This window comes from Dromiciops gliroides, chromosome 2, assembly GCF_019393635.1.
Source record: "Dromiciops gliroides isolate mDroGli1 chromosome 2, mDroGli1.pri, whole genome shotgun sequence".
Lineage (NCBI taxonomy): Eukaryota > Metazoa > Chordata > Mammalia > Microbiotheria > Microbiotheriidae > Dromiciops > Dromiciops gliroides.
In genome coordinates this window covers 80,807,920-80,831,573 of record NC_057862.1, presented here as the reverse complement: position 1 = coordinate 80,831,573, position 23,654 = coordinate 80,807,920, and the positions used below count along the sequence as shown (strand labels likewise).

General features: G+C 46.7%; 1 protein-coding gene across 1 annotated transcript; it reads left to right on the top strand.

Moving 5' to 3' along the window:
• Window positions 1-1,450: 1,450 nt before the first annotated feature.
• On the top strand, window positions 1,451-15,595 carry LOC122744307 (cytochrome P450 26C1). The gene is made up of 6 exons (XM_043989761.1): window positions 1,451-1,663; window positions 2,003-2,227; window positions 2,528-2,803; window positions 4,731-4,886; window positions 13,688-14,245; window positions 15,221-15,595. Exons 1-6 carry the CDS (start codon window positions 1,460-1,462, stop codon window positions 15,593-15,595), a joined length of 1,794 nt encoding a protein of 597 aa, XP_043845696.1. The 5' UTR covers window positions 1,451-1,459.
• Window positions 15,596-23,654: the final 8,059 nt, after the last annotated feature.

Here is a 23,654-nt window from a genome sequence, read left to right as displayed (position 1 = left end):
CTGGTGGGTTGTGGGAATAACTAGGGATCTTAAAAGCCCTCAGGAGTGGAGGCAGGAAATACTGGCGTCTCTACTGCCCCTTTAAGGGCAGACAGGATGAACAGAAGTAACCAAATGTAGGAGAAGTCGTTTTCCTTGTCTGATGCTGAAGTACCCTGAGGCCATACCAGCAGAGCTACCAAGGGAGCACCCTGAAGAGTACCCCTGAGTATAGAGCAGATGAACATCAAAAGAACACCAAGAACAGGCTCTCCGGGGGCAGGAGTTCCTACCTCCAAAAGGGGGGGAGGGGCAGGAACACCCATTCACCTGTTCTTCTAAAAACAAAAAACAAAACAAAAGAAAAAGAGAAAGTGCCTGATCCCAATTCTAAGACACTTGAGATTTTTGTGCAGTATCTTAGGAGAACAAGCTTACTTATTACTCTCCAAGTCACCGGGTCGGCCGGAGCTAGCCGTCTTTGCCTGGGAATGGGTTTGCCTGAGGTTAGATCAGGGAAGCCTGAGAGTCTGTTCTTAAGGGAGAGCCTGACTTTGCCCTTTGACTGACACTGGGCGAATGTCTGGAGGGATCCAGAGTCAGAAAAGCTCCACCCCGCCAGGAAAGTCAAACTGCCAATCTGCTGTTCTTACTACCCGATTACCCAGCCAGGCGCCTATGGGGCCCCTGCTGTCACAAAAGCCGCCTATGTATTTTCCCCCCATCAATGCATACACTCGTTCCTCTGCCTCCAATCACTACACTTTGCGAGCTCCTTAAATATGCATGAAGACGTCATCTGTGAAGGCGGATGGAATAGTAAGTAGCGATCAAGACGGGCAGTATGGTTAACACATTAAGAAAGCCTGGGAGGTGTGTGTTTATTTTGGTGGACAGTCTTTATGATCTCTGGCAGCCCGGTGAGTTTCTCTTCTCAGTTATCCCTTGTTGCTTTGAGTTCAGGTGAATTCCACTTGGTGTTTTCTGGGCTTTCACTCTGCAGATAACTGCAACCATTTTTTTTTTCAAGGTTGGGGTTGAGTGGGCTGGCTCGTGTCGGGGGCGGGGGGCAGGGTTGGTAATAGCCTGTCCTCCTCCCTAAAGGAGTGTCGTGGGATCTTTTCATCAGTGACTTTCATCGCTAGTATCCGAAGGAGGGCAGGGTATGTCAAGTAGTCTTTCAATTAGACCACCTGATTAATGAAAAGAAAGGAAAAATGAAAAATTGGTGGGATGTGTGGGTCTTCATCTACTGCTAGTCCTTGAATGACAGGTTGTCCCCTAAGCTACAGGCTCGTTTAAAGACAAGACAGATCGCATGTGGGAAGGATACTTTGCATAGATTCTTTTGGCTCCTTAGTTCCCTGGGTACCAATACTCCTGCCCTTCCTTCTGCTCCAAGGGGCTCCTTTGCGCACTGTCGTCTGGGTTCTGTGAATCCTGTCTGTCCCATCTGACTTCTCAATCCTGGAGACAGAAAATGTTTCCACTGGGGATGAGCAGTCTATCGGTGGTGGAAGCTGCACTGACCGTCTTACTGTCCCTTGGGCTGCTGCTCAGCCTGGCGCAACACCTCTGGACCTTGCGCTGGACTTTGAGCAGAGACCGGGCCTGCTCTCTGCCTCTTCCCAAGGGTTCTATGGGATGGCCCTTTTTTGGAGAGACGCTGCACTGGCTAGTTCAGGTAAGTGGTTTTTTCCTTTCACACGGCATTTAGGGAAGGTCTTTACTGTCTTGCGTGCACCTTTCTCCCTGGCTCCCTCTCTCTTGCCTCTCTAAGGAAAGCTGCAATTTCCCTTACCAAGCACAAGGGCTCTGAGGATCGTATGTCGGAACCTCTTCTTCCCAGCCTGGGATGGGAGTCACCCCGTAGGGCTCGTGTATGTGCTGTAGGAGCAGCATAGGCCTATTCGGAAGCCGCTAACCTCCTAATTTTGGAGCCCAAGGCAAGGGCCCGCTCCTGCCCTTCCCCAATCCTCTCGCCGCTCCGATGTTCTTTGTTCCTATCGCTTCCCAATCATAGGGCTCCAGGTTCCACAGCTCTCGTCGGGAGCGCTATGGGACAGTATTCAAAACGCACCTGCTGGGCAAGCCATTGATCCGCGTGAGCGGCGCCCAGAACGTGCGCACCATCCTCCTGGGCGAGCACCGCCTGGTGAGCAGCCAATGGCCTCAGAGTGCGCGCATCCTGTTGGGCTCTCACACGCTTCTGGGCGCAGTAGGGGAGCCCCACCGACAGCGGCGCAAGGTGAGGGGAGGGGCGGTCATTCGGCGAGGCGAACGCGGTGGAATCCTAGGGGACCGGATCTTTAGAGCTGGGAGGCATCTTAGTTAAAGTTGGCCCTGCCGGACTTATTGGGGGAGATTGGCTACTTGGGCGCAAGCGCGAAGGAGTTTGGCTGACTTAGGAGGGAGCGAGACCAAGAGTGAGAGGCTAGGCTGAGGGACGGCCGCTGGGGCTAAGGCGGAGGCGTGGGGAGGGAAGGCTTCCTTTGGCGCCCCCAACCCAGGGGCCCGCTGACGGGCTGAGTTGCCGGTTCCGCTACAGATTCTGGCCCGAGTGTTTAGCCGGGCGGCGCTGGAAAGTTACATGCCGCGCATCCAGACCACGCTGCGCCGGGAACTTTGGGCTTGGTGCGGAGTCCCGGGCCCGGTGTCCGTGTACTCGGCCGCTAAGGCTTTGACCTTCCGCATCGCCGTGCGGATACTGCTGGGGCTGCGCCTGGAGGAAGGCGAATGCAACGAGCTGGCCAAGACGTTCGAGCAGCTCGTGGAAAACCTCTTTTCCCTGCCTCTGGACGTCCCCTTCAGCGGGCTGCGCAAGGTACTGAGCCGCCCCCCTCTCCTTGGGCCAGGGCAGGGATTCCGCGGCAGCGGGCGATGGCAAAGACGGGGCGGGAGTGGGGGAGAGCCTCTGAGCGGGGGCTAGACCCCCAGGACTGGCTAAGGCTCGAGCTTGAGTTATTGGGGGACGACTAGGACTGTTCGAGAGAGAAGTAGATGTTCTCTCCAGTCTCTTCATCGGGCTCCATCCTGGGAGCTCTCTGCTCTTTCCCCTCCTGCCTTTGGGGAAGTTGGAGCCGGTTGGATTCTTTCCTTGAAGAACTCCCAACCAGAACTTCCTCCTCCTTACCCCACGAGGTCCCCAAGTCACTTTATTTCTCTCAGTCTCCGTCCTTTCGTCTGTGAAGTGAGACGATAAGAATAAAGCACTTTGAAAACGCCCAAATGCCACATAAACATTAGCGATTGTTCTAAAAACGAAACCTATTATCTGAGGAGAGAACCCGGCATCCATTCCCAGGTACTGAAACTCCCTTCCGGCTAGATCTCTTTAAACAGCTTGATCCCGCACTCGGTCCTTTGCCCTCGGAAGATTTGTAGTTGGCCTTTCCCCCTCAGGCTCAGTGTCAGAGACCTGAAATTTCTTCCCGTCTCACTTGTTCTGGGAGGAGCAGGGCAGCAATTCCCCAGGCGTCTAGTAGCTTTTGTGAAGACCTCCGACCATAGGTAGCTGAGGCAGGGGAGCTGAGGCTAGATCAGAGGGTCTCAGGGGTCGGACACCCTACGCCCAGATCTGGCTCTTTCGGTTGGCTGGTCGCCAGTAAAGCACGATATAAAAACATCTTCTCTCCTAACAATACAGATCACAGTAAAATTAAACCGATTTTCTCTGAGATGACTCCTTAAGCTCATAACTCCTACTGTGTCACTTGCTTTGTTTCTAATTAGGACGGAACGAGACCAATAATAGCGGACATTTATATAGAGTCTTTTAAGGTTTGCAAAATACTTTGTAAAGATGACCTCATTGGGGCTTTGAGACAAGCTTCTGAAGTATGTCGTATTCGTGTTTTAGCTCTATTTTACAGAGGAGGAAACCCAGGTGTAGGTTAGTGTAAGTGCAATATCTATTGTCACATGTTGGTCAACATCAGGGCTGGGATTCGGACCCCTTCTTAGTCTAGCAATGTTACCCTTCCAGGCCATCCTTTATAATCACACATTTCATCGTCTTCTCTCTCTTTTACCTAAGTTCTGCAATGTACTTTACTCTCAGCTGCTTTCCTGCGGGTTTCATTGCCTTATCCCCAAGCTGCTGGAAGGGGACCCCCACTCTCACAAAGCAGGACACCTACCTTATTACCCACAGGAGCCAATAGGATTTTAGATGATTCTTCCACAAAAGTCAGGATCTTCTTCCACTATTCAACATTAGGATCCATTTTAGTGGCTGGATTTCTGTTAATATCAGGACCTAATATGACATCTTATCCATTCTTCTTTTAAAGGCTAGAGCATTGGTGCAGTTTGGAGGTGGGCTCCTTATGTGGACAAGTACAGGATCAGAAGAGATTTTATTAAAGAGAGGTCCTCTGTGACATTTCTAACAGGGCTCACCCCTCCTCATTTACCTCCCTCTTCATTCTGCTTTCTTGGAATTGTTTGAAGTCCCAATGTCAATTCTTTATCCCAGATTTCCCTGGGGATCACTGGGCTCTGAGTTTTGAGGAGTTGGAGGCAGGCCCTGGGCCTCTAATTTAGGAATATAAAAAAGAGTTGGGGAAGAAATAAGCCTGGGGATTTCTTTTCCCCTGGGAAAGAAAATGATGGGATGGTCACCAGTTCCCCTGTTAACCCAAGTCAGAGACTTGGTCCCACAGGACCAAGATGGCATAGAGAGGGGGTAGGTTAGATCCCCTGCTAAGACAAAGGGGGATGGACTTCCCTGCATACCTTCCTTGCCTTAGGGAATACGAGCCAGAGACCTGCTACATGAGCACATGGAGAAGGCCATTTTGGAGAAATTGCAGAGGGAGGAACGTGGAAGACAGAAGGATGCTCTGGATTTCATCATCAACAGTGCCAGAGAACAAGGCTGGGAAGTCACCATGCAGGAACTGAAGGTACTGTGGCAGCTCCAGGGGGGGATGGGAGATCATCAGGATCTGTAGGCATGGGTAAAGAGCTCTTTAGTCTAAACTTTTTTTTTTTTAAATCTAGGAGACAAACCTCATTGATTATAGAACAGGCTTCACCTCAGCTGCACCCCACACTGAAAACACTACATAAATACCCAATGGAAATTGGGAAGAATCCATAACTGTCTTGTCCAAACACTGAAGTTCCCAAGGTTATACCTACATTGTGTGCCAGAAGGTACTGCGTTCCTAATAGTCCTTATTGAGGGCATGCACCCACTATCCCAGGAGCCCTATCTGATTGGGTGGGTCTTTCCTTAAGGATAGTTTGTGCCTTTCTGGCCTGAAACTTGGAGACAAAGAAAGAACCTAGACTCAAAGCTTGTATTTCTCAGATAAATCCACAGGGATGACAGAGAACGATTCAAGTGAGCAAAAAGGCCTCTATCCTGGACAACAATAGCATTAGTACAGTGCTTTACGGATATAAAATATTTTCAAATATTTTCATTTGATCTTCATAATAAAACTGTAAGTTCTATTGCATAGTTTTATTCTTCCCATTTTACAGATAAGAAAACTGCTTATATAAAGTACCCAGAAAGCATGAATTTGCCTTCTGTATATTACATGCCCAGAAATATGCATTTGGTTGTCAGAATTCAGTTCAACTGAGTATTGATTATATGCCTACTATGTTAAAGGAGGGTTTGGCATCTGTGATTTCTCAGGTCCCCTCTGGCTGTGAATTTCAGTCTATGATTTTACTCAAGGTAGCAGCTATTAATTAAGTTGCAAGGTTGGAACACAATTGCATGTATTCTTCCAAGTCCCAACTTCTTTGTATCAAACCTCAATGCCTCTAAAAGGAAGTGGCATAACCATTTCTGGTCTGGTATCCAACATTCACAGGATCATAGACTGGAAAGGACCTTGAAGATCATCCAGTGAAACATTCCCCCCCCCCCCCAATTCAATTCTGTCCAATTCAACAAATTTCCTAAGGGGCCTACTAGGTGTGAATCTCTGGCTTAGACTCCAGGAGATACAAGGGCAAAAATGGGACAGCCCCTGCCTGCAAGGAGCATACATTCTGTGGAGGATAAAACAACAGGTGTTCTGATAAGTAGATAACAAACATACATAAAAAGTAAATACAACCGACCTCAGACACTTAACACTTAACTAGCTGTGTGACCCTGGGCAAGTCACTTAACCCCAATTGCCTCACTTAAAAAAAAAAAGTAAATACAAAGTCATTTCAGAAAGTGGAAAGATTTCCTAAGCTCTGGGGATGGTCAGGAAAGAGCCCTGTAGGAGGAGATCCCAAAATCAGAGGTGAGAAGGGAGAGCATCCTGACTACTGATGATGCTCCATCTGAAGGCAGGATGGAGTCCTGGAATGCCACACATGGGGACAAGCAGGTAGGTGAGTTTGTGTGTGTGTGTGTGTGTGTGACAGGGAGAATCATGAGATAAATCTGGTCAGATGGGTTGGAACCAAAGCTCAAAGGGCTTTTTTTTTTTTTTTTTTGTGAGGCAATTGGGGTTGTTAAGTGACTTGCGTGTCATACAGCAGTAAGTGTTAAGTGTCTGAGGCTGGATTTGAACTCAGGTCCTCCTGACTCCAGGGCCGGTGCTCTATCCACTGCGCCACCTAGCTGCCCCTCAAAGGGATTTTAATGTGACATAGGGTAGTTTTTCTTTTCTCCTTTTGATTTGTTTTACTGGTCCTCACCATAGCCCTGAGAGGCAAGACTTAGAGAGGGAGGTTGATCTTTTCCAGGGTTATACAAGTTAGGTGGCAAAGGTAAGACATCGGTTCAGTTCTTTTAACTCCCTGTCCCAAGCCTTTCCCACTGTATTGTTCTTCCAGGAATAAAGAAGATGGTTAACTAATCCAAACAGCATGTAAACTCTGTTCCTGACAATTAATTCCTAACTGATGAACCCAAAGGCACTTCATGAATCTACTTTCAAAAATTCCTCATATGAGTCCATTTTCCTTATATTTGACCCATCAGAATTTTGTTTTTGTTTTTTTGCGGGGCAGTGGGGGCTAAGTGACTTGCCCAGGGTCACACAGCTAGTAAGTGTCAAGTGTCTGGGGTAGCATTTGAACCCAAGTCCTCCTGAATCCAGGACTGGTGCTCTATCCACTGTGCCACCTAGCTGCTCCTTGTTAGTTGGATTTTGATTATACTTATTTGGTTTTATTCTCCCTGAAGATGTCAGGCTCCTTGAAGGCATTTTTTTTTTGTCTTTGTGTTTCATAGCACCTAACAATGCCTAACATTGTAGCTGGCTAAGGTGCTTAAATAAATGTTTTTTTACATAAATTTGTTGGTTTTGTTGTTGTTGTTTGTTTTTTTTTAGTGAGGCAATTGGGGTTAAGTGACTTGCCCAGGGTCACACAGCTAGTAAGTGTTAAGTGTCTGAGGCTGGATTTGAACCCAGGTACTCCTGACTCCAGGGCCAGTGCTCTATCCACTGCGCCACCTAGCTGCCCCCTTTTTACATAAATTTTTTTTTTTTTTAGTGAGGCAATTGGGGTTAAGTGACTTGCCCAGGGTCACACAGCTAGTAAGTATTAAGTGTCTGAGGTCAGATTTGAACTCAGGTACTCCTGACTCCAGGGCCAGTGCTCTATCCACTGCGCCATCTAGCTGCCCCTTTACATAAATTTAATGACTGTATGGACTGAGGTCTAACTGTAGTCTACCTGGAATCAGTTATTTTGCTTGTTTTTATGGAACTAAAATATGCAAATTTCTTAGCTAAACTTTTTGATATGTAGTAGGATTGTTTGATTTATTCTTGCATTTAAAAAAAACATGTTGGCGAAGGGGGCACTAGACCAATAGATATGCAAAGGCTGCTATATCAGGAAATCTGCAAAGTTCAAGTTAAACTATAAACTGCATTTCAGGAATGATTTTTTCCAAGGTTACACTCATAGTAAATGGAGTATCCCAAGATTCAAGCCCAGAACTTTTAACTTCAGATCCATAGATCTGTCTACTGCAGCACACAGAGCCTAATAACAGATCAGCAAGTCATAAATAAGCACCAACTGTATGCTAGGCACTGTGCCAACTTGTCTCTGTTGGGCAAAATCAGAGATGACAATGCCCTTTTTTCTTCCAATCTTTTTTTGGGGGGTGGGTGGGGCAGTGAGGGTTAAGAGACTTGTCCAGGGTTACACAGCTAATAAGAGCAACGTGTCTAAGGTCAGATTTGAACTCAGGTCCTCTTGAATCCAGGGCCAGTGCTTTATCCACTGCGCCACCCAGTTGCCCCCTGACAATGCCCTTTCTTCTAATTCCTGTTCACTCAACTTTTATGAAACTTTCTTAATTTTCCTTTATCATAATTAGCATTTTATGGCTGGAAGGGAGGGGCCCTCTCTTCTTATAGATGAGGAAGCCAAGAGCCAGAGACCTGAAATGTTTTAGTTAAAACACGCACGCACGCACGCACACACACACACACACACACACACACACACACACACACACACAGAGTAATGAAATCAAGTAGGCTTCCTAAGTGTTCTTTACACCATCTTTTTTCTTTGCCTCTGCCTCCAGGCCCATCTAGGAATCTGGACATTTTGCCTTAAGGTTATTTTCTCATGGGTCCACACAGGCTTTGGAGCAGGTTGTAGTGATGCAGCCATCATTAAGACCAAAATGAAGAGAGGATGTGGATGTTGTCCCTTTCCCATCTTATTTTTTCAAAACACAACCTCCAGTATCACCTTTGGTAGTCATCAGAAGTGACTAGGAAATGCACCCTTACCTAGGGTCAGAATTTGGAGAGGAAACACTGCCTTTTGAACTTCAGTCCTGTGCACCAACTCCATTTTCTGAAGTTGGAAATCTTGGAGCAGTCATTGACTCATCAACATCTTGTATCCTTCACCCTTTATCGCCTATATCGAATATCTAGCTCCATAACCATATCCTAGCCAAGAATAATCTAAGGGAAGGTACCCACCTAGGGCTTAACATGCAAAGAGTAATACTTCATATAAATGCATGTATTTTAATGCCAGAAAATTCCACTCCTTTTGGGATGTTTATTTTGTGATGTCACCTGTTACCCACAGCAAAGGTGCAACGCCTCCAGTAGACAAAGCTCTAGTCAGGCTTTGCATGCTAGAAGTGCCCATCTCAACCGTCTCTTCTCATTCCCACTGCCACTGTCCTAGGCCAAACCCTTCCATCTAGATAATTGCAAAGCCTAACTCTCCCAGACTCTAGGCTCTCCTTTCTCTAATACAACTGGCTGCAGTGTTCCCCAAATTCACTTTTTTTTTTAATCACGCAATTTATTTCAATCAAGTAACCATAGATTTAGTGTCTACTCTGTCACTTCTGGAGCTCAAGAATCTTCAAAGCCTGTACGATACAGTCTAAACTCCTCTGTTTGGAATTTCAAAGTATGGGGAAGAATGCTCCAGGCTTTGGGATCCGAGGAGCCATTAATTATCCAGGTAACCTTCATACCTTCTCTTCAACTATAAAATGAGAGGTTTGGGTTTAATGACCTCCAAGGTCCTTTTTTTTATGTATAAGGTATTTTATTTTTTCCATTACATGTAAAGATAGTTCTCAACTTTTGTTTATACAAGCTTTACAATTTCAGATTTTTCTCCCTCCCTCCCCTCCCTCCCCCCTCCCCTAGACAGCAGGTAATCTGATATAGGTTATGTCTATATATCTCTATACATATACATATAGATATAGATATATACACACACATATATATACACATAATAACATTAATCCTATTTCTGCATTAATCCTGTTACAAGAGAAAAAATCAGAGCAGTGATGCAAAACCTCAAAATAGAAAAAAAACCCAACAGCACCCAAAACAAAAGAAATAATATTGTTCAATCAGCATCTATACTCCACAGTTCGTTCTTTCTTTTTTTTTTTCTTGGATTTGGAGATCCTCTTCTATCATGAGTTCCCTGGAACTCTTCTGTACCATTGCATTGGTGAGAAGAATATAATCCATCACAGTAGGTCAACACTCAATGTTGATGATACTGTGTACAATGTTCTTCTGGTTCTGCTCATCTCACTCATCATCAGCTCACGTAAGACCCTCCAGGTTTCTCTGAACTCTTCCTGCTCATCATTTCTTACAGCACAATAGTATTCCATTGTATTCATATACCACAACTTGTCCAGCCATTCTCCAGTTGATGGGCACCCCCTCAACTTCCAATCTCCGAGGTTCTTTTAACTCTAAATCAGTGAGCCTGGGATCACCATCTCTGCCCTGGAGAAAGTTCTAGTTCTGATTCTTCCACATACTTGCTGCTGAGGTCACTCTTTTAGCCTCGATTTCCTTTCCAGAAGAAATCAGGATGGTAAACGAGATGACATCTAAGATCAGGATCTCCTCTGGCAGCAACATCCTGTGGTTCTTAGATAGCTGGTACATGCCATGTGGCTCTCTACATAATTCGTCATGACTTGATTTCTCACTGTTCACCAATGGGAACCCTTCTTCTCCAGCTCTTCCAGGAATAGCTTGTGCAAAGTTTTTATTTCCCTACCTTTGCACATGTGGTTTCCTTGCCCTTCCCCCTCTTTCTATCCCCTCCCAAATTCTACCACTTTGTGGACATATTTATGGCTACCTCCTCAGAACTCCTTGGTAATTGTATTGATTGTTGCCCCTCCCCACTAGATTGTATATCTTACATTATTACTCAGCTGTTGTGTATGTGTCTTTGAGACTTCCAAACCAGATTGAAAACTCCTTTTAGGCAAGGATTAAATGTTTTGTTTCTTTTATATCCCCCACAGTTCCTATCAGAAGCCTAAGCATGAAAGCTCAGCAAATACTTTTTGGATCGAATTAAATTTAATCCAGAGATCAGAAACCTTTAGAGGTCATCTAGTCCCAACTCCTTAATTTTACAGAGGAGAAAGCTGAGGCCCAGAGAGACGTTAAGTGTCTTGCCCAAAGTCACACAGTAAGTAAGCAGCAGAGGCAGGATAAAAGTTAAAGCTTCTGATTCCAAAGCCAGCTCTCTGCATTGTACCACCCTGGCTCCCAACCTGCAAAGTGAAGTATAGAACTGAGGCATTTGTGTGACTAATTCATGACAAAGACTTTCAGCTTATTCATTTCAGTTCATTAAGTATCTATGCTATTGGAAGACCTAGTCTGGGTGCTGAGTGTACAAAGAAAAAAAAATCAAAGTCCCCTGCCCTTAAGGGGTTTACCATCTCCTGAGCTTGGGTACATCCGTCTGAATCTCCAAATAACTGAAACCTGTTTTTAAGTTGAATTTAAATTGCCTCAGGTGTCCACATCACCTTTAGTAGTTAGGCAGAGCTATTAAAAGCCTGCAGTTCCCCAGACATTTCTTTTGTGCATTTTGTGGTCTGGACAGGAGAGGAACCAGAGTCTCTGTTGGAAGACATAGGTGTTGCTGGAACTGTCTGGTAAAGAGTGAGTCTAGAAGTAAGCTCCCTCGTACAAGCCCTTTGCACTGCCCTGGAGGGCTTTGCCTGGTGAGCCACACAGGCTTCCGTAATTTTGATTGGCTCATGTAGGATGAATCTCTGTGGCTTTTCCCCCTGGAGTGTTAAATTCATTCTGTCTAATGACATTTCCTGTTGTCAGCTTAAGCTTCTGAGTGAATCAGCCACGAAGATAAAGGGAAACTCCTCCCATTTTTCTTTCCCCAGAGAACCTCCTGGGAAGGAGGTTTGTTATTGATTAGACATTTCAGTTGGCGTTTTCTTGGCAAAGATACTGGAGTGGTTTGCCATTTTCTTCTCCACCTCATTTTTACAGATGAGGAAACTGATGCAAACAGGGTTAAGTAAGTTACTTGCCCAGGGTCTCCAAACTAATAGGTGTCCGAGGCCAGATTCGAACTCACTAAGATGAGTCTTCCTCACTCCAGGCCCAGCACTCTATGCACTGTGACTTCTAGCTGCCCTTGGGAAGGGTAGCCACAGACTGTAATGGGTTCAAGCAAAAGTGGCTTATGTCAGGTAGAGTGCTAATATTGCCAGAAGACCTGCTATCAGTCAGCAGTAAACATTTATTGAGCATTTACTATGTGCTGAGCACTTCGATAAGAACTAGGAATACAAAGAAAGGCAAGACAGTCCCTGCTCTCAAGGAGCTCCCAGTCTAATGGTGGGGAAAGGAGGAAGGGGAAGGGGGAGAACATACACTTATGTACAAACAAGATATATTTGGAAATGGTCAACAGAGGGCAGGTGCTAGCATTAATTAAGGAGACAGAAAAAGCTTTTTGCAGAATGCTGGGACTTGAAAGAGGCGAGAGAAAGCTAGAAGGCAGAGATGAGAAGGGAGAGAATGGCAGGCATTGGGGGACAGACAGTGAATACCATGGAGTCGGGAGAAGTGGTGTCTTGTTTGAGGAACAGCTAGGAGGCCAGGCAACTGGATAGCTGAGTGTCTTCCTGAGTTGCTACTTTTGTATGACCATAGGCAAGTGTCTTCACTTTGCACTTTCATCATCTGTAAAACAGAGATAACAGTTCTTTCTTCCCCTACCTAAAAGCCGTGCTATGAAGACCAAAAGAGAAAATGGATGAGAACTTTTCCTAATAAGGAAAGCACTATTCAAATGTCGTTTTCCTCATCTGCAAAAGGAGATGGGATTAGTCCCTTCCAGCTTTAAGTCAGAAGCTGGTAGGCAAGGAGACTTTGGCTTTCTTTCTTTTCTTTTTTTTAAAGCCTGCTTTCTTCTTTGTGAGACCCTTTCCCACCAGGCTTGCCTGTGTCCACCTGACTTTGTGTTCATTCTCTCACGTCCTGGAAATAGATTTAGATTTAGATCTGGACAGGCTCTTAGAGATCATCAGCCCAACCCCTGAAGCCTAGAAGCCCAATGACTTGTCCAACGTCACACAGGGAGAGTAAAAGAAGGAGTTGGGATTCGGACCCAGTTCTACTGCCTTGTAGCACTCTTCCCAGACCCCAGTTGGGAAGGGGATTGGTATCTGACTGTTGGGAGGAGGGGAGCCAGGGAAAAGGAAGACTTCCTAATTCTGAGTGGGGTCAACAAAGACTGATCAGCGCACTGTGCCCAGATTAAACGGGGCTCTAGTGGCTGGGTTTGGCGACGACATAATGCTAAATTAACCTTAAGATCTCGTAGGGGTATAGGAACTCAAAGCGTTTATTATATTATCTCAATTCAATTGGGATATAAAGAAGAAGAAAAGTCCTAGCCCTATGGGCGGCGAAGTGAGGGAAATACGAGCAGTCCACTGATAAGTAAATACGAGGTAATTTGAGGAGGGAGAGAGCACAAACAAACGTGGGGATCTTCAAAGGCTCGGCTTAGAAGGTGTCACTGTTAAGTCTTTAAGAAAGCTAAGCATTCGGAGAGGTGAAAATGAGAAGGGAGTCCTTCCTAGCATGGGGGAATCCGTTGTTATCCACTAATTCCTAAAATCCCAGGAATTGATTTTCCCCCCTCTAATTAATTGGACTGTGGTTGTGAAGAAAGAGAGGTTCAATTTTCGATCTTCACTAAGACCTACCTCACAGGGCTGTTTGTTGTGAGGAACGTCCTTTGTGAGTCTCAAAGCACGCTGTTTTATAGACAGGAGTTTTTAAAAATATAGACCCCAGGGGCTTCTGGTTGGGTTGAAAAATTGCTCCCATCGAGGAAACAGCAAGACACCTGACTTCCTGAAACTCGTGGGTCCCACCGAAAAGAGGACACCTATTCACTGGAAACGAAAGCTTTCTCGTTGGTTGCCTTGCAGGAGTCAGCCATAGAATTGATCTTCGCTGCTTTCTTCACAACTGCAAGTGCGAGCACGTCCCTTCTCTTCCTCCTCCTGAAATACCCGGCTTCCATAGAGAAAATCAAGCAGGAGCTGGCTTCTCACGAACTGATCAGACAGTGTTCCTGCTGGCCTCCCCTGGGTTTTCCAGACCTCAACAGGCTGGAAAAGGACCTGCATTCAAGGGAGCTCCGCGGTGAGGAAGAGAAACGGAGGACCCCCGGGGGCAGACCAGAAGCGAGAGGAGAGACCAGCTCCCTCCTGCAGCCTCCTCCCGTTCCCGTGGTCCCGGAGTCTCATGAGAAAAGGAGCCCTGGGAACGGCTGCCCGAACGCCAAGCCTGGACTGGCGGAGCGCGAGCGCCCCTCCCCAGAGCTGGAGGCTTCGAGCTGGCCGGAATGTGGGTGCGATCCTGACCTCACCCTGGAGAAGCTAAGCCGCCTTCACTACCTGGACTGCGTAATCAAAGAGGTCTTGCGCCTCCTGCCGCCAGTGTCCGGTGGCTACCGCACCGCGCTGCAGACCTTCGAGCTGGACGTAAGTGACGCACGCCTAGCAACCCCGGACACTGCGGGGGTTTTCGGGCGGACGGTGCCAGTCCCGTACCCCGACACACACTTCTCCCGCCACGGGTCTGCCCTGGTCGTGGGGCGCCTGCTTTCTTTCTGCCCGGGCTGTCTCTACCTGGGAGCCTGCGAGCCTCTCCTCGCTTGGATTGTAAGCACTTTACCCCAGGCACCACCCGCACCCACTCGTAATGCAAACCTAGAGCATGCGTGACCATATGGCAACCGAGCGTGCAGGATGTTCCAAATCACAGTTAATAACGAACGAAGAGTTGACTAGTTGAATTTGTCCGGCTGTGGGCAGGGCTTAAAGTCTCCGCTGCCTGAGTGTATTCCGTGGCACCTAACCCTCCCCCTCCCCCCAAAGAAAAAGAAACAGGTCCCTCTGGTCTTCAGGGTACCTGTAATCACACTGCTGTGTGTGGGCACAGTGCACCATTTGGGGACGCCTGGCACCAATTAATGATATGGTAATGAAAATTTCTGGTACTCCGTTAATATGAAGTAGTAATGCACGCCACAGTTTAGACGTTTTCCATGAAAAATTTTTGGAGACCAGGAAACACCAAATGACATTCTGACAGGTTATATTAAAAATGAAAGTGGGGTTAAAATTGTTTAATTTTCACAAATCGGATTCCATTTAATGCCCTGATTAGGGCAAAGGAGAGAACGAATTGTGAAGTCCCTTGACAATGCGGCCTCCAACTGAGACGGAGACTCCCCCTTTCCCCCGCTCAGAAAGTTGAATTCCAGACCGGCAGGTAGAGTCGAGGGTTCCGATCTTGCCCTGTGTGTACCCTCCCTCCGCTCCTAGGTGGGGCCCAAGGAGTCCTCTTTCGCACCCTACTACCCCATCGGTTCACTATACAGCTAGATACTTCCCCAAGCATCTCCGCCAACCCTCTCCCGGGCGCTGACCCTCCGCCCTCTCGCCTCTTTACAGGGCTACCAGATCCCCAAAGGCTGGAGTGTGATGTACAGTATCCGCGACACTCACGAGACCGCGGCCATATACCAGAGCCCGCCCGAGGGATTCGACCCGGAGCGCTTCGGCTCGGCTCGGGAAGAGCATCGGGCGGCTGGGCGCTTCCACTACATCCCGTTCGGCGGCGGGGTGAGGAGCTGTATCGGCAAGGAGCTCGCCCAAGCCATCCTCAAGCTGTTTGCTGTGGAGCTGGTGCGTACGGTGCGCTGGGAGCTGGCCACAGCCAGCTTTCCAGACATGCAGACCGTGCCGATCGTGCACCCTGTGGACGGACTCCAGGTCTTTTTCTACCCACTCCCGCCCTCCTGCGGCCAGGAGCCTGTGAACTTCTGACCTGTCTGCAGGGGCAGGACCCGGCCCAAGGAAACGACTCAGTCCGCCTGGGATAAGACCGGAGACAGCCCATCTCCTCCCGGGAATCGTCCCTCTCTGCATCTTAATTCCCCCTACCCCTTCCCATTCCCCCCACCCCCATCCCCACCCCCGCTGAGTTTGGTTCCAGGCCTAAATGGAAGAATTCCCTACACCTAGATTCGGGCCTCCGCGAGAGCTGTCGAGCAGGGATGGTCTCTCCCTGAAATCCAAAGAGCAAGTAACTCCCTGTTTCGAGTAGAGGAAGCCAACATCCGACCTCAGCGTGAACCACTGCGGGGGGTGGGGGAAGGGCAAGCCCTTCCGTAGAGTCCAGAGGGGCCCAGCGGGATGAGGTTAGGCCGGAAATGCTCCGGGGAAACATCGAAAGAGCAAGGTGGGCGAGGAGTCCCGGATTGGCAACATTCCTGCCCGCTATGGTAGATTGTAGTCACTTAGTGCTTGCCTACCTGGCTAGATACATTATAGCAATATTTCCCCATAGGCTAAGTCAGAAAGATAATAACAGGAAAAAAAAGGGGGGGGGGATGGAAAACAACCTTCCATCTGGATAGAGACTCGGAAAAGCTGAATGTCTGTAAGCTGGAGCCAGAGTTCCATTGCTAGAATTCCTGCTGCAGGTCGCATCCCATTGGAATGCCATCCCAGTCCTATTAATTCCACGGAACAGGAGGCTAGCTACTGTCTAGTTTAGAGAGTAAGAGTGGGCCAACAATGCCCCCACTTATTCAGGTGATTTCTTCTCTCCATCAAAACAATTATGAAGTTAATTAGACAGATAAGTAGCCTTTAAGATTTGGTTTAATATTTTTAGAATTTGTGGAATGTTAATCCACTATTAATTGAGAAACAGCATGGGGGTAGTTTATAAGGAAGGTCTTGCTTTTGGCAAGGCTTGCTTTCGACACATCCTGGCTGTGAGACTCTGGGAAAGTCATTCAATTTCTCAGTGACCCAAGCAACTCTCTAAGCTATAAATTACAGAATTTTGAATTCAACCTAACTTGCCCCCACTCCTGCAAAATCTGCAATCAGGATTATTTTCGGATATTTGTGCAAAAAGGCACAATGCATTTTAGGTCACAGAGACTTTGGCTAAAAGATCAAACACAGGTGCTATTTTGGGGGGACATTCTCCTCGACCTTCTGGGACAGAGATTGCAACAAGAAAAGGGAGCGTAGGGGTCAGGTTAAGAATCTTCTTTGTGGTTTATAGGATATTCCTTCACCACACCTTGAGGAGCTTCATCAGAGAGGAGATGTGGAATTGGGCTTTAGGATAGGTCTGTCAGGCTTTATTTCTAGGATTGGAAACTAGCCCAAACCAAAGGTAATTTTTGCCTTATCCTTAAACCTGGGATATGTTTGTTGATCAGGTAGCTGTTTGCTTCTGCAAGTCACTTTACCTGGGCCTCATTTTTTCTTATATCCAAAAAGGGGTGAGAGGAAGGATTAGATAAGATGATCCCTAAGGTACCTTTCCGTTCTAATATTAAATATCTCTATAATAAAGAGTTGGAGTCAAGTCAACAAGTATCTGGTGCCTACTATGTATTAGGCACTGTGCTAAGCATCAGAGATACAAAGAAAGGCAAAAGATAGTCTGTGTTCTCAATGAGCTCATGGTCTACTTCAGTGGGGGAGGAGAAAGAAAATGCAAACAACTGTGTACTAACACATATATGAGATAAATTGGAGATCATCAATACAGGCACTGCATTAAGATGGTGTGTACTCCAGGGCAGTCTCCAGAGAGCGCGCACGCGTGCGTGCGTGCGTGCGTGCGTGCGTGCGTGCGTGCGTGCGTGTGTGTGTGTGTGTGTGTGAGAGAGAGAGAGAGAGAGAGAGAGAGAGAGAGATAGAGAGAGAGAGAGAGAGAGAGAGAGAGAGAGAGAGAGAGAGAGAGAGAGAGAGTGTTAGAGAGAGATTTCAGATCTATCATGGCAGGGCATCCATGTAATCTTTTGCTCAAAAGAACATTTTCCTAGGAGTTGTCAAGGAAATAAAAATTAATGCTAATGGGGCAGCTAGGTGACACTTACTAGCTGTGTGACCCTGGGCAAGTCACTTAACCCCAATTGCCTCACCAAAAAAAAAAATTAATAATGCTAATGCTATACTATGGGGTTTAGGCAATAGTCTTCCAGAAATAGTTTTATTAACCTAATATCCAAACAGTTTATAGCTTAGAGAAAGAAATGTCCAAGTTGTCAGTCCACTATGTCCTATGATGTGATTCAGCTCCAAGACAATTTTAGGTAACATTCATATGAATCTTGCACAGGGAAAGCATGTTAAAATATAGTCTGGGTTAACATCCTATCATTTAGCAAACATGTATCTATTCCCTCCTTTCTGAATCACTCACTTTGAGGAATCAGTGGGGTTCCTTATGCAGAATTATGTCAAAACCCCAAATTGAATTGGAGGTTTAGGTGCCTGCTATTTTATGGAAAAGGATACTTCCCATGGGGAAATGGATCTCAGTCTAATCTCTTAAGAGGACCTTTAGATGGATACATTTCCTGGTCACATACCTGGTCAAGTGGTAAAAGGCAAGATATTTCCTAAATAGATGAGAAATATTTTTTCTTATATTTCTAGATAATACCCTCAATCCATTCACCTAATAAAAAGCCATTTTCCCTTTTGTTTGGGCCTATACCATCCACCTTTCCAAAGGGTTTTACCTTGAAGTCTGGAAAGGGCTTTAAGAAATATATTTCTTAAGATTCCTGGAGTGATGAGGCAGCTAGGTAGTGAAATGGATAGGTTGGTGGGGTTGGAGGACATGGGTTCAAATCCAGTCCCAGACACTTACTAGCAGTATGACCCTGGGCAAGTCACTTAACCTGTTTGCCTCAGTTTCCTTATCTGTAAAATTGGGATAATCACTGCACCTACCTTGCAGGGTTTTTGTGAAGATGAAATTAGATAATTTTAAAGCACCTAGCACAGTGCCAGGCATGTGATAATAATAATAATAATTATTATTATTATTATACAACCTCTGATTCAGGGGAGCTGGTCTAGAAGTCTGGTTCTGTTACCAAGTTGTGTGTGATCCTGGGCAAGTCTTCTCACTTCTTAGGGTTTTAGTTTCATCCCCTGTAAAAAGGGACGAGGAGGTTGGACTAGCTGATTTCTGAGGACCCTTCCATCTCACATATGAATAATTTTAGGGATGAGGTTTTCATTCCTAAAGGCAAGTCAGGGGGACCAGACCTAGAAGAGCCTAGCAATTAAGAGATAACAGAGACTTCCCTGACAGTAGCATTTAGCAGCATCCTTGCTTCCTTTATTAGCAATGAAATAGAATGTTAATGCCTTATTAGTAATTAAAGAGAATGTAAAAACATCATTAGTAATTAAATACACTCCAAAGTAAGGGTCAGCAGGAAGGGCATAAATGATAGAGGACTGACCTTGGAGTAAGGAAGGCCAGAGTTCAAATCCTGGCTCTGACACATACTAGCAGTGTAACTTAGAGAAAGTCACAGTCTCTCAGTGCCCCCCCCCCCCCCCCCGGCCATACTCTAAGACTGCTTGTTACATTTGAAGTTCATCTATAGAGGACATTGCCACAACAAAGACTATCAGGAGGTGAATAGAGTGGTTGGCTTTAAGGCAGGAAGATGTGGATTTGAATCTGATGCTTCCTAGATGTGTCAGACTCTGTGTAAACCAATTCGTTCTGAACTTCAATTTCCTAACTTGTGAAATCATGATAATATTAGTAGCACCTGCTTCAGAAGGACTTCTTCAAAGAAGATAATGCGCTACTGCCTTTATAACTTTAAGCAAGACACAACTTCCTCCCAGCCTCAGTTACCCAACTATGAGGTCAACTAGGTGGTACCTGGCTAGACCTGGAATCAGGAAGACCTGAGTTTAAATCCAGCCTTAGATACTTAGTAGTGTGTGACCCTGAACATGCCACTTGACCTATTTCTACCTCGGTTTCCTTATGTGTAAAATGGGAATAATAATAATAATAACAACAACAACAATAATAATAGCTTCTACATCTCAGGGATACAATTAAAGTTTTAAGTAAAGCACTTTGAAATCCTTGAATCACTATGTGTTATTAGTATAATTATTATTATTCTCTCTGTAAGCCAAAGGAGATCGTCTAGCTGGTCTTTTCCAGTTTTATAGTCTATGCTCTTATATATGTGAGCTATTGATGAAACTTCCAGTCCAGACTTCTCCCCCTAAACACTGTCTCATTTTCAAAGACTTGAGAATTAGAATTTCTTCTTTGTGAATGCTCATCCTACATTAAACCCCCTCCATATCTTAGTAAATAGTCTGCACAAGTTAACTTTGATGGAAAAATTCATCACTTTGTACCCAGCCTGGTTAGGAGTTTCTCTTAGTTTAGCTAGGCTGATCTTGGACAATAGATGAATACATCATCAAGCCTAAAGTCCAGTTCTTTCCCAGTTTAGTAGGGCCCACCAGAGCTCTGAGAATCCAGGGGATACTTCCCCTAATAGCAGTATTAGAGAAGAACTTAAGTGGAGATCTTAAAAAAAAAATCTAGTGTACAGACATACATATATACACGCACATACATATGTGTGTATGAGTATATGCATGCATCTGCATGTGCAGATATCTCTGCTCAATCTTGCTATTAGACTATTGGCCTGACAATCATTCTAAAGTCGCCCAAGGAGTGTTCACAGCCCAGCTCACCCTCTATCTAATTTAATACCAATCTTTTTTTCACAGCATCTCACATGCAACCTGTCATCCACCCAGTGGCCTGATATGGTTCTTAAATGTGACGTCAACCCAGGAAAAGGTCGGGCTAAAAGTCTGAACTGAGTGCTGTTGGCAGGTTGACCCTTTAGTGAACCAGAAGGAAGCCCCTGCCCTCCTGACCTTGCATTTAAGGTAAATCTCTGTGGCCAAAGGAGGGGAAAGCAGTAGGCGGTGGGTATGAGTGTCAATGACTAACTTTAATTAGGGCAAGGACCGAACTGACCTATCCAAACTCCACTGGAGCTTTTGTAATCCCTTCTCTCCTCCTCCTCCCTCCCCCTGAGGCGGAAAGGACTTTCTAGCCAGCCCAAGACCCGCAGCGCTTCGGTGCCAGCTCCGGCAGGTTTCCCCTCCACGTTAAGATTTGTTTTGTGCTGGGCGGCGGGGTAGCGGTGGGGGAGTTGTGGTGGGGGAATCCTGCTTATCCTCAGACTCCTAGGAATAATCTCGATCCTGCAGAAAACCCGTTTAAATAGCGCCTGTCTGTCGCCCCCTCCCCCAACCACCACCACAAACACTCTACAAACAGCTTTCTCCTCCCAGGTCCTCCCACCCCCCACCCCCGCCCCCATTTCGAGGTGTAGTAACCCAGGAGTCTAGCCGGGAAATGGAACAAGTTTTTGTTTTCCGATTATGTAGAAGCTTCCTCAGCGAAGTGTGATAGTTGGAGGAATACTTTGATCAAAGTTTCTATCCGGTTGGTAATTTATTGACCGCTTTCCAAGATGTTTTAAATGGTCCCTTTCACTCTTTTGCAATGTAATTCTTTCTTGTCGCACGGCGGATTCGATGGTCACAGAGATAAAGGTTTCCTGTGGCAATTATCAGTGTTTAAACCAGCGTATCTCGTTATCTGACGGCCGGTGAACTTGGCTAAGTTGCAGCTCTGCAGAGTTCATTCAGATGTCACGGTCCGGGGCTGGATAGGTCACCGGCGGGTCAGCACAGAGGAATGGGAGAGGGCCCCGAGGTCACGCCCCTGCTAACTAGCTCAATGCCCTGGTCAGGAGACACCAGAAGATGGTCAGCCCCATTCGCAGCAGTGCAGACTACCGGGCAAGAGTCTTTCCTTCTCTTCCAAAGCCTAGCTGCCGGCCTGGCCTGCCTGTGCAGGTGAGGTTAAGCATGGAAAGTGGTGAATTGGGACTGAATTTAGATGATCATCAGGTCCCCGGAGCTCAAACGCTTCGCAGATTTCAAGAAATGTTTAGGAATACAACTAGCCCAGATTCTCTCTCTTTGCTTTAATGATCTACCGCGTTACTGTTACCGCCACATTAATTGAAAGAAAAGGCAAAACCTGCCCACGGTCCGTTACCCCACCTAAACTAGTCTCATGATTCAGGATTTTGCAGGATAAACGTACCTTCCTAGACACTAAAACATGACTGCTGAAAACATTCTTGATGTGCTGACTAGAGTCGAGGGTAGGCAGAAGCAGCGGGGCGTTTTGGGGGTGAATCAGCCCGAGGGGACCGCCCAGACGTTGGACTTTATGTAGGTCCAGAGAGCAGACGGCCACAGACCTCTTCCCGCCCAGCGAGCAGCTGGCGAGCGTTGTTTAGTATCCAGACGACACATTTATTTAGGCCAAACGCTTATCATCAAGGGCCGAGAAGCGTTCTCCAATGTGGGTAGTGCCTAGCCAAGGGGTGGCCTCAGAGGGAGAAGGGAATAATAATCTGGTAGGGTTTTAACACTGGAATAAACTTAATTTTTCCCCTTTTTTTCTTTTTGGTACCGTTAGACAGCTTATTGTCCCCACACAAGCAGAGCTTTTCGCTTTTGCCAGCAAGGGTCCAACACAACCTGACCTTACTCGATGATGGAGCTCAGTCCTAAGAGTGTCTCCTGCTTATGCTGGTGTGCTTGCAAAAAAATAGGCATCCTCTTCCCAAGCACCGGCACCTCTAGGTTTCCTTGGGAACTAATCCTGCTGCAAGCATTGAGGACTCCCCCCGCGCACCCCCCCCCCGCCCCCAGCGCACCCAGAAGGAAAAGAGAATTGGATTTTTCATCCTCAAGGAGTACTGGATTTCAACAATCGCTGCTCACTTTCCAGGACGCACATCCACAGTCTTGGTAGGGTCCATGCTCAGGTGTATGAATCCAGCCTCCCTGCAACCCCCTTTTAGCCCAGCAGCACTCGAGTTGGTAAATGGGGCGCTGACTGGCTAATCTTGTGGTTAACCCTTGCGGTTCCTCACTAACCCTGTGGCTGAGTTCATTTTGGTACAGAGCCCTACCCCGGGTTCCAGTGTTTGTTACAGGGGGAGATGGAGTGATATACCACCTCCTTCAAACACAGAAGGGTCGTCTACCCACTCTACTTTATATCCGGGCCATGAACCCATCGAATATCCGCCGCTACTCGCCCTGGAGTTTTTAACCATGAAACAAGTGCGGACGGGGGAGAGGAACCTGGGTCCCTTAAACCAACTCAACAAGAAGCACCTCCCTTTGGGCCCTGCCAGGCAAGGGTGGCATTCTCGAATTCCCAACTATAAAGGCTCCAAGATGCCAGAAACAGCTTTCCCAGCTGAGATCCAATGCACATCCTTAAAGGGTTTTTTCTCTCCGTCTTTCCTGTTGCCATTAACTTGCCTGAACTCGAGGGGTTGAAATCTCTCTCTTCTTCCACCCTCCTTCCCCTGTTACCTCCCCCGATTCCCATGGTCCAGGAGTTTCCAAACTCTCTTTACAAACCTGGCAGAACCACAGACAAAACATAATCAATTAACCCATGAAACAATCACAATGGCATACCGTTTCCATTAAAAGTAAAAGGGTAATTCCTTCACACCAGTCCTACCCCCGTCCTGGGCAGGAAAAAAAAATGGCTGACTTGTAAGCCTGGGTTCTAAATCACGATATTGGTGACGGGACGATATTGGGCTTTATCAGAGAGATCAAGCTTCAAGAGGCTCAGGACTTCTAGTCATACATAAGAGACCTGGGGCCAACCTGGAACCTGAGGCATTTTGACTTTTACTGCCCAGCTCTCCCTCAAACCCAGTCGCGGGCGTCTGCCGCTGCTCCCAGACTCTGCGATCCATTGTCTTGGAGGATCTTAACACCTTGTCCCGGGGAGATGGGCGGCTCCTTGGCTCTTCTGGGCAGCCAAAGAGGCGCAGCCAGGGAAGCCACCGCCTCTATGCAGAGCAAACAGTTAAAGATTTTGGGCAGCGCCTTGTGGGAGGGAGGAGCCAGGGCCCCAATCCGCAATTAAAAAATGAACTCTGGGTGA